Source organism: Talpa occidentalis, unplaced genomic scaffold (assembly GCF_014898055.3).
Source record: "Talpa occidentalis isolate TD23 unplaced genomic scaffold, MPIMG_talOcc4v2.1 talOcc4.17, whole genome shotgun sequence".
Classification (NCBI taxonomy): Eukaryota; Metazoa; Chordata; class Mammalia; order Eulipotyphla; family Talpidae; genus Talpa; species Talpa occidentalis.
This window is the reverse complement of record NW_023601754.1, coordinates 11,093,571-11,108,222: the sequence shown is the minus strand read 5'-3', so window position 1 is coordinate 11,108,222 and position 14,652 is coordinate 11,093,571. Positions and strand designations below refer to the sequence as shown.

The following is a 14,652-nucleotide window of genomic DNA, read 5'->3' as shown; positions in this document are numbered from 1 at the left end:
CAAGCTCCAGCCTCCAAGGTGGCTGGCTCACTTGTACATCTTTTATCAGTTGCCTTTTTCCTCCCTTGTCACCGCTTGCCTCTCTACCGGTGCTCCCTACCGGTTAATCTGCTTGCACTTAAATCCTTGTCTCCAGATCTGTTTCTTGAAGAATCTGATGTATTTTCATTATTTGAGATGTAGGTAAGGAGCAAGTGGGGATGAGAAGATAGGGCACTGATTTTATCTGATACAATTAAAATCTAAATGCCAGTTGATAGTGACACCAACAATCCTAACCTAGTGTCGCTGGATACCAAGTAAATGCAGATGCACAGGCCCTGCCCCTGGAGGTACTGATATGGTGGGCTCAGGGGAAGGTTGGGGTGCCTACGCTTTTAACCAGATACCCAGGCTGCGCTGATACAGGTGGGTTCAGGAACTGGGTTCAGAACATTGAGGAGCTCCATGATTTGAAGCACTCCAAGCTATGTTACTTCCAGGGTGAAAAATCTGATGGGTGGAATGCACATGGGGATATACGGACACATTCTGAAAAATATCTGTTGGAAACAGTAAGAGAACATGTTATTAACTTTTCTATGACAGTTATGGGTTTAGCACCTTATGGCCCACATGTCTGTATTTTAACTGCTTTTTAAAATATAAATCTTTCTAAAACATTTAACACTTTTCCTTGTTCTCTAACACAGTATTCTTAACATATGCTGTAACATCAAAGAAGTGATCATGTGTGGCTGATATTGATGGAATACAGATGTAGACTGAATGGGCTAATGCCAAATCCTTGTATACAGCCCAGAAGTTCCACTCCTGATTGGGGAAAACATTAACTCTGACCAATTCCAACTCAACATTTATGGAACTTCTTAAACAAATCTATTTTTGACTCTTGGTATATCCCTCATTCAGTTAAACATCTGAAATCTTGATTAAGCCTCTTCACAGTCTTAAGATTCTTAAAGACTGCCAACCATTAATTTTCTTTCTTTTAAAAAGGGTGGGGGAGATTTTGATAATGATGGAAATAGGGATATGAAATCACTCACTTTCTTATTTCTCACTGCAGATTTTTAAGCATTTCCTCAAAGCCATCCCCAAGAATATGGATGTTAACCACAGCTATTCTGTAAAATGAATGTAGATTTTTTTTTTATTTAAAAGAATAGAGGGGGCCTCCCCGGTAGCATAGCAGGTTAAGCACAGCACTGTGAAGCTGTCCGCAGCCTCTGCAGTGTGGGTTCGATTCCTGGCAGGCCAGGAAGATTCCCACAAGGCACAGCAGACCTCCCCTGTCGTGCCCGCTGCTCCCCTCAGCAGTGCTTTTGGTCCTTCTGCCTGTTCTGTTCCCTGCTCTGTCTCTGGTGAATCCTCTCACCATCCCACGCCTCTGGCCTGTGCCCCAGCTATTGTATAAATAAAAAATAAATCTTTTTTAAAAAAGAATAGAGAAGATCATCTTCCAGATGCCTTAGGCTGTGAGCAAAATTCTGTATAATGTAACCTCTTGAGATTCCCTATGGTTCTAGGATTTTATTATTTTTATTGTGTTCTTTGTGCTGATGGTGTTCACAAAAGACACATTTGTGGGACGCAGGGAGGCTGTCTACAGGATGCACTTCTTCTTATCATCATGCAAGTACCACAGTGACAGTTACAGCACTACATTCAGAGCAGCAGGCTGTGCACTTTGTTCACATTAACTCATTTAAACTTCCAAATCACCCTAGGAGGTAGCCTTGCAGGTTGATAATGTCTGGCCTGAAATTTTAGGGGTGAATGCATCCAAATTCACATTTTTAAAAAGGTGAGCACCATGTGTATACCCTATGTTGCCCAATACCCCCAGCATGGCCTGGGGCAGGTCCCCTGTAGTCAAACACAGTGATAATTCTGCAGTTGCACTGTTTGTCTGTGCAAACCAAGTGGGATAAAAAGAAGGTTAAATAGCCTTATGTCAGATCAGATGAGGATTTTCTATCAGAGTATAGGTGTAATACCTATGACATTTTCTTTCTAGGTTGGGGGCTTATTGGATTTTAGAACTGCAACAAGAGATCTTTGACATGTGATCCTCTTATTTTTGTTTCATCTATGGTGAGGCTGAGTAATCTGCTCAGAGTCACCTGGCCTGGAAGGACCTGGAGGCAGAGGCCACTAAGCTATGCTGCTAAGAATCAGTATGTTTGATGGATCTGCTGATTCCAGAGTTGGGGCACTTAACCACCAGGCCTCACAGTTCCCATCTTTACCAGAGGTGCTGGAGATGTCATAATTGGATAGCAAGACCCAATTTCCTCGAAGCTTCCTTGGAGCTCAAAGCCATCCAGGAGTCTGAACAAAACCACATTTCTTTAAAACTTACCTCCTCTTTGGGCATGAATTTCACTTGCACATTGGCTCTCTCACCAGGATCCAAGATTCCAGAAGTGGGCTGGATCTCAAAGATCTGGGACTTTGGCTTTAATTCAGCATGTAGTTTCCGCTTTAAGTACTTTGGCATGTGTTTCTCCAGCTGGTTAATAAAGTATCAGACAATTAGATCATCACCTATTGAAAATGGACTTATTTCATTCTCTGTGTACTCAACCTACATTAACTGAGTATGTCCTGGGTGTTGGGGAGCACACAGATACAGGGCTACAGAGACAATCAAGATGTGGGATGGGAGCATTGTCAGACAGGTCCTTGAGTGCTGGGCTAAGGGCCTAGATCTTCCACAGGCTCAATGTCTGCCAGTGAAAGTCTGGGAGCAGGAGTGCAGAATGATAAGAGTGAAGGCCTAGAGTCACAAATCCCACTGAGAAGGAAAGGGCCACAGGGGACCAACAGGCCACAACTCACCTTATTTTCAGGCTTGTGGCTGTGGACAAACCATTCACAAGGGACTTGGAGGTGGTTGGAGAGCTGAATCGTCTCCACGAGGCACTGCCCACACTGAACGGTGGCAAAATCCACTTTTCCACAGGACAGGGTCATGGTGGGGATGGTCACCTTGGCTCGGAGACAGATGTGAACGGTGGGCCCTCCGACCACCTACACCGGGTACAACGCTGCTGTTACTGGGTGACCAGCAGGCAGCGCTGGAAGCTGGGGAGGGTCAGCCAGGCCCAGGGCTGCATCTCACCTTGATGGGCAGACTGACTTCTTTGTTTCCAACAGAAAGACCCGCCCCTTGTGGGTCAAATCTCACTTCAAATATCTCTGTTTCACAGTAAGGCAGATTCTTGACACGATCTAGCTCGGTACTGAAGCCTGGACCAAGATCAACAAAATTCCTTGGTGGGGAAGAGGATTAGCAAAGCAGAGCTGCTCCAGATGGAGACCCGGGGGGAAGGATGGACACACAGAGTGTCCCCAGTGGCCCCACAAGTGTTTCAGTTGCTCCCAGGGCCACAGAAAGTCTTCCCCAGGAGGATAGTGCAGGAGACACCTTGCTGGGAAAGGAAAAGGGCAGTGGGAAGGCCTCCCCAGCCTGTTACCTGTGTCATGAAGGACGCGCTTCTCGGCATGGAAGGACACTGGGAAGTGACTGGTGTTGGTGATCTTGATGATGTGGGTTTGGATGTTACCGAGGATGATGTAGCCAAAGTCCAAGATGTATTCTGGCAGCTGGACTCTGAAATGGCAAACAAGCCCTCCTTACCAATTGCTTTCAAACCTGAAGGCTGCTGTTCTCAAAGGCACGAAGTTTGGAGATCTCTCTCCATGCACAGCTCCATTCTGCGGAGTTGAGAACAACTGATGAACCTCAGCATGGAGACGGAGACACTTGCTCCAGAAGTCTGCACTGCCATCTCAGGCATTACTGCAAAGCCCAGCTAGCATCTGCCCTGATGGATCCAAGGCCGGGCCTGTCTGCTGGATAAAGTCGGAGGTTTCTGACTTGGAGGGGAGAGACCCAATGGGCGTGACTGAGCTAGGGGAGGGCAGATATGTGAGGCAGGCGGATTTCATCCTGCCATCCTGGGAGCACTGTAGTGGGCAGCACTGCTTACTCTGCAGTACTTTGGAACAAGCACAGCACGAGGCCACTCACTTGGCCAGTTTGCGGCGGCTCCAATGGCTAGAGTCCTCTGTGGGGTCCGTAGCATAGTCTTGGACTATAAGTCGCTCCACTTCCATCTGGAGATGGGCACTTAACTGGAGCAAGAGAAAAGAGCAAGTGAGCAAATTCTTGCAGAAAATCCATCCTCAATGGTGGAAATACCACCCCCAAAGGGGCAAAAATTGGTTCATAAAGGTGGACAAAAACCTTAGATATTATAATGGTTTGTGGCTCTCCGAAGGGCTGTGGTACACACATGGATCCACACTAAACCCCTAGCATATTTTAACATTTCCTGGGAGGGTGAGGCAGGGTAAACAAACAAGGGCATCTATATTATGAGCAGCCTCAGCAATCAAAGGAATGAACTGGTGCAGCCACTATATGGAGAGTCCTCAAAAAATTACAAATAGAACTACCACATTTTCTCCAAATTTCACATCTGGGTATTTATCAAAAAAAAAAAAAACCAAAAAACCTCAAAGTGATACATACACTTGTATGTTCTATTGCAGTATTATGTATATTAGCCAAGATACGGAAACTACTTAAGCATCCATGGATGGGTAAATGGATAAAGAAAATGTGGTGTGTGTATATATGTATACACACATATGTATGTATGGTGTGTATATATATGTAGATATATATGTATACACACATATGTATGTATATACACAATGGAATATTAATCAGTCATAAAAAAGAAGGAAATCTTGCCATTTGTGACAATATGGAGAGACCCTTGAGGGAATTATCCTAAGTGAAATAAGTCAGCAGAGAAAGACAAAATGTTCTATGGCCTCGCATATATATTAAATCCAAAAAACAAAAACAAAAAAACAAACAAAACCAAGCTCATGGATATAGCGAATAGATGAGTGGTTACCAGAGGCAGGGAGTTGAGCATGGAGTGGGCAAAATGGGAGGAGGGATAAAAAACACAAACTTCCCGTTACCAAATAAAGAAGTCATGGGTATATAATGCAGAGCATGATGAGATAATTATTAAGAACGTAGTCGTATCTGAAAGTTGTTAAGAGAAGATCTTAAAAGTCTGTATCGCAAGAAAAAAAGTTTGTCAGTATGTATGGTGACAAATGTCAACTAGACTTACTGTGGTGACCATTTGCAATACATACATATATCAGATTATTCTGCCTCCAGAACATTTCTGGAACCTGCCCAATTCTCCCTACTCCTGAGGTCATTGCTTTCATTCACACTTCTACTATCTCTCATCTAGATTTACTCCATCAGCTTACATTAAAAAAACAACCTGAAACATCTGACTGCAGAACTGGGGCAGCCAGAGGGGGAAGATGGTGAGGAGGGTGTGGGAAGGGGTGGGGTATGCTGGGACACGGCGGAGGATTATTGGGGCACAAGTGGTGGGCATGGTGTGAAAATATGCATTTTTATTTATTTTTTTTAAAGATTTATTTATTTATATATACAAGAACCAGGGTACAGGCCAGATGTGTGGCGGGGTGAGAGATTCCCCAGAGAGGGTAGGGAACAGAACAGGTAGACTGATCGAAATACACTGCTGAGGGGAGCAGCGGGCGAGACAGGAGAGGTCTGCCACGCCATGTGGGTACCTCCCTGGCCTCCAGGATTGAACCTGCACTGCAATGGCTGCAGACAGCTTCACGGTGCTGCGCTCAACCTGCTGTGCCACCGGGAAGGCCTGTATACATGTTTATAAAATGCAAATCTGAGTACCCAGAGACCTTGTTGAAACACGTCAATGACCTCCCGTCATCCTGAGGATAAAGTTCAAAACCCTTACAGGTTCACAAGGAGGCTGCTTATGTCTTCCAGTTCTCCTCAGTTTCTTTGCTTCCCTTCCTTTTTGCTTTATGAAGTTTGTTTTTTCTTTCTGTTTTACAGATTACCATGTGCATGTCCTGCACCACTGCCACACACATTCTGTGCACAATGAGGCCAATCTTACCTCGGAAGATTCGTCCTCAGGCATTTCCTCGGCCATCTCAAACTGATCAAATATTTCATATTTGTTGTACTCTTTTTCTAGGTTTTTCTTGGCCTGGTTCAAAAAGGTTTCATACTTTTCATTTCCTGTGGAAGTTGGAAGGAGAAGTAAATCAGGATGGTTAGGAAAATACGGATTTTTTTTTAAAGATTTATTTTATTTATACTAGAGCTGGAGTACAGTCCAGATACACGGGAGGGTGAGAGGATTCAGCAGAGACAAAGCGGGGAACAGAACAGGCAGACTGACGAAATACACTGCTGAGGGGAACAGCGGGCGAGACAGGAGAGCTCTGCTCGCCATGTAGGTTGCTCTGAGGCCGGCGGGGATCGAATCAGCCCTGCAGAGGCTGCAAACAGCATCACAGTGCTGCGTTCAACCACCTGCGCCACCAGAGAGGCCCAGGAAAATATGGACTTTGCCTAAAACATTGACCCTCAGCTCTGGGTAAGTGCAGTGAGCAGGGAAATGAACTATTTGATACTCCACCGGCCATGTTTTCTTTATTTCAGAGGGAGAGGTCATTTGTAACGGAGCTGAATTTGCCAGAGACCTCACTGAGTTTTAGGAGAGTATGCTTTTGCGGCTCTCAAGGACATGGCAGCGACGTCCAAAGTCACTTGCAGAGTGACCCACTGGCTCATTAGGTCCTTCCCCCATTCTAGCACTGAAGATGGCATGTGGGACCCCCTCCGTGCTGGACGCCTTCATTTAGACTTCATGCACATTAAATCTCATTGGACACAAAGAACATATTAGGGTCAAGTTGCTTTAATTACATTGACTAAGCTACAATCCCCCAAATCAGGGAGGGGAGGCAATCAGAGGAGAGATTTCTGCCACCCAAGTTCACCATCAAGTCAGTGCAAATTCAAATGCTGGAGGGGCGAGGAGGCAAAGCAATTCACATGTCCACTGTAAAGCGAGGGGAAGCGGGGGCTGGAGCACAGAATACCCAGCTGGTGGCAGTCACATTGAAGGATTTAATTTTTTTTTTGTTTTACCAATTTATTCACTCAATTAGAGATTATAGAGCTATACCGTCATAGAATTTCAAGATTCCCAGTTCCTTGGTTTTATTTCAAATTATTTTTTATTACATTTATTTCCTTACACAGTTGTTAATTTTTGTACAGTATTTGATTTCTCCCTGTAAATCTGAGGCACGTAGCAGGGGAGGGGGTGGAGGAGGTCAAGCCAGGGGAGGGAAGAGCACAAGGGACTGTGGTGATGGGTCACGGGTTTTATGGTGGTGCGAGGACTATGGGGACTAGGCCTGAAGGGAGAATCCAAATACTTTGCAAGTTGAAGGATTTTAAAGCCCTGCACTGGCCAAACCGTGTTTCCTGCCTTAATGGGGTCACTGGGTACCCAGTTTTCAGCCACATGGCAAAGCTTCTCCTCCCTGGCAGTTACATGTGGGGTCGGACTGACATGTTTGGCTGGAACTCTCCAGGCTGGAGTGTAATTAGTGTGCCCTAAGACTCACCAATGTTTGTGTTCATATTTTGGGGGCACAATTAGGATTTGATGGGTGACCTTCAAGAGGTGAATAAGTGACTTTGGGGTACGGGTGGGGGAAAGGCTGAGGTGTGCAGGCTTAGTCTGGGGTGGGTAATGGAATGTGGAGCTGGAGGAAGGATTCTGGAAGAAGAGTGGGGAGCATCTCATGGCCCGTCAGCCTGCACTCCCAGCCTGGAGGACAGAGCCAGAGAAAGCATATGACTGAGAGCTGCTCCACTGAGCTTTGGGATCAATGAAGTTGTGGTACCGAGAACTGGCTCCTGGGGCCAGAGGTGACAGGGAAAGCCTTAGACAGGCATGTGGGCACACACCCCCTTGAATGGAAAATAGGGGCCAGAAGTCTGTGGCCGCCTTTCTGGAGAGTTGTGTTTTGAGAACATTACTCCTAATGGTATTGCCTTCTCAATGGCCATGGGTAAGGGTGCTCCTGGGAAGGAAGAGGCAGGGAGAGATTTAGCTAGAGGAAAAGGCCTTTGGAGGTGTAATTTCCTGAATCCTCCATAGTAATTCAGTGACGGCAGAATTGGCTAGGGGTCTTAATTTTGGACTCCCAAACAATTTCGACTCTCAACTTGATTTTGCAATGGAAGACTAACACAGAAGGCAACTAGAGAGGGCTGTCAAGCAAATACCACAAGTATCCATCAACCTAAAATGCATCTTTTGTTCCCCAGTGGGGAAATACTACAGTAGGTCACAGTACCTTTGAGGTTCCTGGGGAGATCGAGACAGATTCGGGGAAAGATTCCCTCTCCACTGAGAGTGATGCTTTCTGGGTCCAGGTGGGCGATCTGTATCTGGAAACTCCTTTGAAAGACCTCAGGGACTCCAGGTAAGTAGTAAACCTTCAACACCTGGTCTCTATGTGAGCTGATAAACCCCTATGTGGCAGAAAGACCAGAGACAACTTTAAAATCTACAGTGGATGTTGCTTCTGGCACTAGGCCCTCTAGACAATCCTCAAGGGTATTGTGCTGCTCATTCACCTCTCACACTCACCCCACAGGATTCACTCTCCCGAAGCTACAAGGAAAGGCAAGCCAACATACAGAGACAGGCAGCATATGTGACCAGGCATTTCATAAAAGAGGAAACACAAATGGCAAATAAATACAGTAACAGATGCTCGTTCTCATAAGGAACCAGGGAAATGCAAACTAAGATCATAATACATTTTCTTTTCACTCCACAAGACTGGCAAACTTTACCAAATTTTGGTGAGAATGTACATCAAAAGCAACTCAGGGCCTCCCTGGTGGCGCAGCGGGTTGAGCGCCGTGCTGTGAAGCTGTCCGCAGCCTCTGCAGTGCAGGTTCAATCCCAGCTGGCCGGCAAGAATCTCACATGGTGCAGCAGACCTCTCCTGTTGTGCCCGCTGCTCCCCTCAGCAGTGTACTTCTGTCGTCTCCCTGCTCTGCTCCCTGCTCTGTATCTGGTGAATCACCCTCCCACACCACTGGCCTGTACCCCAGCTCTTGTATAAAAATAAATGAATCTCCAAAAAAAAAAAAAAGCAACTCAGACAAATCTGGTGGGAGCAAGGGGAACAGTCACTGTGAAAAACACACTTTAGCAACACCTTGTAAATTAGACATGTACATAGGTCATGACCCAGAAATCTCTCTGAGGGAAATTTTTCTAGAAAGTTTTCACCTGAGGACCAGGAGACCTATACAAGAATATTTGTAGCAAGATTGTTTCTAATGGCAAAATTTGGGGGAGAACACCCAAATATGCTTTAAAAGGAAAATGGAAAGTATTTTCAACATAAAAGGAATATTATTCAGTGGTGAAAATAAATGAATGATAGCTACATGCAACAACTAACTGGTCTTACAAACACAATATCGGGTTAAAAAAGCAAATTGCAGGGCCTCCCCGGTGGCGCAGCGGTTGAGCGCTGGGTTGCGAAGCTGCCCGCGGCCTCTGCGGCGCCGGTTCGATCCCCGGCTGCTTCCCGGCCACCGGCGGAGGATCCCACATGGCGCGCAGACCTCTCCTGCCGCCCGCTGCTCCCCTCAGCAGTGTACTTCGGTCCTTCTGCCTGCTCTGCTCCCCGCTCTGGCTCTGGTGAATTCTCTCACCCTCCCGCGCTTCTGACTGTACCCAGTGCATGTATAAACAAAACAAACAAACAACCAAAATAAATAAATAAAACATGCCTCTATAAAAAAAAAAAATAAAATAAAAAAAAAGCAAATTGCACAGGATTATATTTCTGACCCTATTTTTATAAAGTTCAAGATAAAGCCTAATCCCATTCAATAGGATGGCTTTAAACCAGGATGGCTGTTAGTTTCAGGGGATTTAGTTTTATTATTGTGCTTTATAAGTCAAATATGCTCCGTCAATTTCTTTTACATACCTCAAATATCACATAAAACTTAAAAAAAATTATCAATAAAGTCACAAAATATAACCTCCAGATTAGTAGTCAGAAAATAAAAGTGAGAAAAAAAATCACAAGGCTATACATGTCTGTAAAAGGCACAACAGGGGAAACTAATGTCTGGATAGAATTATTTTAAAAGTCATTTTTTGAATGGGCCCCCTTATAATTTTGAATACATTTTATGAAATTTTGCATATTTTAATGTGTGTGTGTGCGTGTGTGTGTGTGTGTGTGTGTGTGTGTGTGTGTAGAAGGGTCACAAGTTGGGGGCAAATTTCAGAGGGTGCAATATTTTGTAGTCTTCCAGGATTTGCCCTCACACCCTCATTCTCTATTTCTCTCACTCCTGAGTGGAGCAATCCACCACCTTCCCGTGCTTCCCACAGAGAGGTTCTCCCTGCACTCGATGTCCTGGGCATGGGGAGGGGCATGAGTCTTAGCTTTTATGTTGAGTACTTAGTGTATTTTTCTAACAAACACAGTTCTTTCATGGAATTTGGAGCGGGGAATTTTCCTTATATTGTCCTGTGTTCAATATCCGTGTATACTATGGGATTCTCTAAACAGTTGTTTTCATAATGAGAATTTGGCCTCATTATAGGATAGTTGGTAAAAAAACAGAAAAACACGCAGGGTAAAAAAAATTCCATTTAGATGCATAAAAGCAAGGGTCAACTGCAAAGAAGAGGGCAGTGTAGAAAGGACGAACTCAGCAGACCTGAATGGCTCTTCTCAGAAAGACCTGCTTGGATTGGAGGTTTGCACTCAGCTGGCCCCTGTGGGCTAGGACTCCCAGATCTGGATTTGGGCCCTGCACACCAGTCTCCCGAGGTCCTCGTGAACGGGAAGGCTACTCACTGAGCGAGGCAGGATGAGCGGCACTCCAGGCAGAAGGTTGTCTGGCAAAGACTGATGGTCACTCAGAACCTTGAACTCAAAACCAACTTTGCCGGTGTTCTTCAGTGTGATTTCATTCTCCGTGACACGGTCAAATAGCTTGAGAAGAAAAAGGGGGAGAGCGACCCCTCTGCCATCCATGCTTTGGGGTGCTGCTATCACCCTGACAAAGGCGGGTAGATAGACACGCCTCACAGACATGGATTAGTATTTTTAAGGTGTAGATGCAGGCAGACTCACATTTTAGTAAAGGTGACTACTGAGGCAGGAGAAGCACTAGACCCTGGAAAATGGGCTCCAATCTTAGATCTTCTAACAACTGATTTAGTTTAGTCATTGATTTATGACTGTGGGGTAGGCATCTAATCTCCATGGACCTGTTGTTTCACCACAAAGTAAGCTTTTCTCCACTAAGAAAATGTGAGTTTTGGGAGGGAAAGAGGGTCAGATTAGAGTTCAGAATGTTCTAGAATAAAATTTTCTATTTATATGGAGATATGACAATAATAAGTCAGACATGTCCTTTTCTTTTAGATTTTGCCTAGATAATGCTGGTTCAGCAGGTCCAATAACAAGAAACTGAGGCCACTTCAGGGATTCTTAGGCCAAGCTAGGGTAAGAACTGGCCACTTCAAACACTCTAAGCTCAGACAGAACCAACTGCTGAGAGGACCAACTGCTGAGGAGGTAAGGAATGATAGAGCATTTTATTAGTCAATGCAATGGATGAGGTCTCAAAAAATGTTGGGTGAATTTGATTTCAGGCACAATCTTTAATCTATAAAAACAGACAAGCCACACACATAGTAATTACATGTGCAGATGCCACATGTACACAATAGAGGTCTATGACATTAAATTTAGTAAGCATAAGGTCTCTGAGTACGAAACACAAAATCTGATTGGGAAGAGAAGCTGTAGAGGCAGAGAATTAACTGACAATTATTCCAAAGTGAAAATTAGAAAGTACAGTATATTATGGCAAATATACTTGAGTGCCATAATATGTAAAGTAAGAAGAGAGAGATAACCAAGAGGTGAAACTGAGTTGGGTCTTAGAGCACAAGAGGGTTTGGGGCTGGCAGGGTGGAAGATGAGAGGGATAATATAAGAGGAATCATGGAGACAGGAAGGGAGGGAGTTATTAGGGAAGGGGGTAAACTAGCTTGGCCACAAATAATGAATGGGCTATAATGGGGAATTCTGAGAAACATAGTTTATCAGACACTTGGTATCTGGTGACATAGGTGTGGCTACCCAATCCCTGTTTTCTAGATATGCAATATGCCCAAGGCTACAGTCAGTAGAAAGTAAGATGAGACTAATATCTTAGCTCTGACTAAAAAACCATACTCTTTTCTCAATACTGTGTTTTGTTCCCACATGCTGCTGGAGTTAATGAGTCTAGGATTGATGGCATGAAAATGCAATAATGGGAAAATTTGACAATAATGTTTGGCTGGGTTCTTGGGAGAAGCTATATATGTGTTGTGATCCCTTGCTTGCATGTGGTCTGTAGGCCAGCAGCATCAGCATTGCTTGGGAGCTTGCCAGAAATGCAAATGCTTAGGCTCAACTCCTAGCCCCACTGAATCAGAACCTGCACTTAAACAAGATTCCTGGGTGACTCGTATGCACAACAACTTTAAGAAGAATTGCTGTGATCGTTTCAGCTTGATTTGGTGAGACTCGAGTGTGGTAACCACAGTGACAATGAGAAGGGAAAAGACACTCATTGGGATTAGCAACCCCTGGGTGCTAGAGACGTGGGGAGGTGAAGGACTGAGTGCAGTGGAAAATGCCTTGGAGATGGCAAACTCGGGGCTGGAGAGGGTAGTAGAGCTATTTGAAAGAAACAGCAGAGTTGGAACGGACTTCAGGATTAAGAGCAAAGGCGCAAATGGCAGTGACATGCTGAGTTCCAGAGAGACAGTGAGAACAGCAAGTGAAAATATCTGGCTAATCGTTGGTGGTGGGAGGATGTTCAGGTTTAGGGAGGCAGATTAAGGATCAAAGATGGGATAATAGTGAGACAATGATGGTTGGGGCGCCAGTGGAGATGAGTGCACAAGGACTAGGATGGATGTCTAAGGCAAACTTCCGCCCCATGGCTGGCAATACCTGCAATCCATAGTTAATGTCTGTGGTGTCAAAGGAATAGCTGACCAAGGACGCCTCTCCCTTCAGTGTGATCTCATAGGTGGGCCCTCCTTCCACTTCGCACAGAGCTTTCGCCTGTGCAACGATGTCACAGTGCCCGTAGAAGGTGAAAGAGATCTGGTGGCTACTGTGTGGGGGCAGCACTCCATAGAGGGGCAGAATATCAAACACCTGCAGAGAAAGTCACCGGCCATGAGAGCATCCACTGGGATGAAGGGTCTGCAAAGGGTAAGTTCAAGTTAAGTCAGTTTACAGATGAATTCCTGACTTTGACTCCTTTGACTCCATGAAAGGCGACTAGCCCAGCACCCTAAAAATATATGATGGGGGGGGGATGGCAATAACAGTGCTCTGGCATGATTTAAGTTTCTAACTTGGAGCAGGTGCTCAGTCAGAACACCTTTAGGGCCCATGAGGTGCTACTTACTTCCTCTATCCCAATGGTAAGCATGTCTTCCTGTTCATATTGCTGTATGGATTCCTGAAACTCCTGACTCTGGCTTGAGACTGATCCTTCTGTTTCAGTAGAGTTTATCTGTAATTCCCAGACATTAGAAGGATGAAGAAAACTAGCATGTGTTCGCGATAAGTCACCAATGGGTTCCTCCCCATCACTAACCGAAAAATGAAGCATGTAGTACATTAAAGATAGCGCATTTTTCCCCTATGGAGATAATTGGACAAGTGTCCAAAATGTAAGTTATAAGAATATTTACCTCAGTGTTATTTGTAAAAGCAAAACTCTGGAAGCAAACTAAAGGCCTTTCAATAGGAGGTCACTACACATGATGTGTGATGTAAAGTAGATGATGCAGAGACTATTTAGGGACATGAGTGAGTGAAAAAGCTGTTCTGCTCACATCAAATTACATATGCCTGTGGGGCACTCCTGAAGTGTGGGCATGTGTAATCCAGTCAGAGACCTGCACATGCAAACAGATAGCTGAGAGGTTGTCTGCTAAAGCTTAATAGCACTTTTCTAGGAATGCTGGGGTTTTAAACATTTTTGCTTTCATTTTTCTGAAGCCTTGAGTATACTACAATCAACATCATTGAAAAGAGGGGAAAAATTAACTATGGGACAATAATAGTTTAATATGCACATATTCTAAAAACACTGGAAAATACAAAAAACTCCAAAGACAAAAATATTTATCAATCATTGGGTTATACTGCTCTGTGTGTGTGCGTGTGGTGTATACATAGCTGTATCCTCATTTTTCAGTTGACATTATGAGTGCCACCCTCCCACATGACTATTCTTTACTAGCATCACTTAAAATGCTTCAAAAAATAGATGTTACAACATGATACAATAATAATTAAATGTGGTAATGAAACCCCATCTTTATTTCCCAGCCCTCAGGATTCCTTCTCCCAGGGAACCATGGCCTGTGTTTTTTCTATGTTCCATTTAGTTATTTTATTTATTGAGGACTTATTAGGAGGTAGACAGGCCCACAGCTTGGTGGATGTGTCCCCTCACTGGTAAAGTGGGGAAAGAAAATAGCACCCACCTCACAGGGTTGTTGGGAGACTTGAAAGAATTAATGTTTAAAAACCAAACAAACAAAAAACTTAAAATGGTGTAAAACCTACACGTATGCAATGTGTTTTTCATATACTTTCATCTTT

General features: G+C 44.5%; 1 protein-coding gene across 9 annotated transcripts in view; it reads right to left on the bottom strand.

Annotated features, from left to right (window-relative positions):
* The window catches only part of HYDIN (HYDIN axonemal central pair apparatus protein), a 415,526-nt gene that overhangs the window by 91,014 nt on the left and 309,860 nt on the right, over positions 1-14,652 (bottom strand). For all 9 annotated transcript variants that reach the window (XM_037516090.2, XM_054696975.1, XM_054696976.1 and 6 more), the window contains 10 exons: positions 13,445-13,552; positions 12,979-13,188; positions 10,819-10,956; positions 8,272-8,449; positions 6,006-6,130; positions 4,040-4,143; positions 3,483-3,619; positions 3,128-3,255; positions 2,845-3,036; positions 2,366-2,515 (listed from right to left, as the gene is read on the bottom strand). In XM_037516090.2, the coding sequence (XP_037371987.1) occupies positions 2,366-2,515; positions 2,845-3,036; positions 3,128-3,255; positions 3,483-3,619; positions 4,040-4,143; positions 6,006-6,130; positions 8,272-8,449; positions 10,819-10,956; positions 12,979-13,188; positions 13,445-13,552 (1,470 nt within the window). The remainder of the gene's footprint in view (positions 1-2,365; positions 2,516-2,844; positions 3,037-3,127; positions 3,256-3,482; positions 3,620-4,039; positions 4,144-6,005; positions 6,131-8,271; positions 8,450-10,818; positions 10,957-12,978; positions 13,189-13,444; positions 13,553-14,652) is intronic.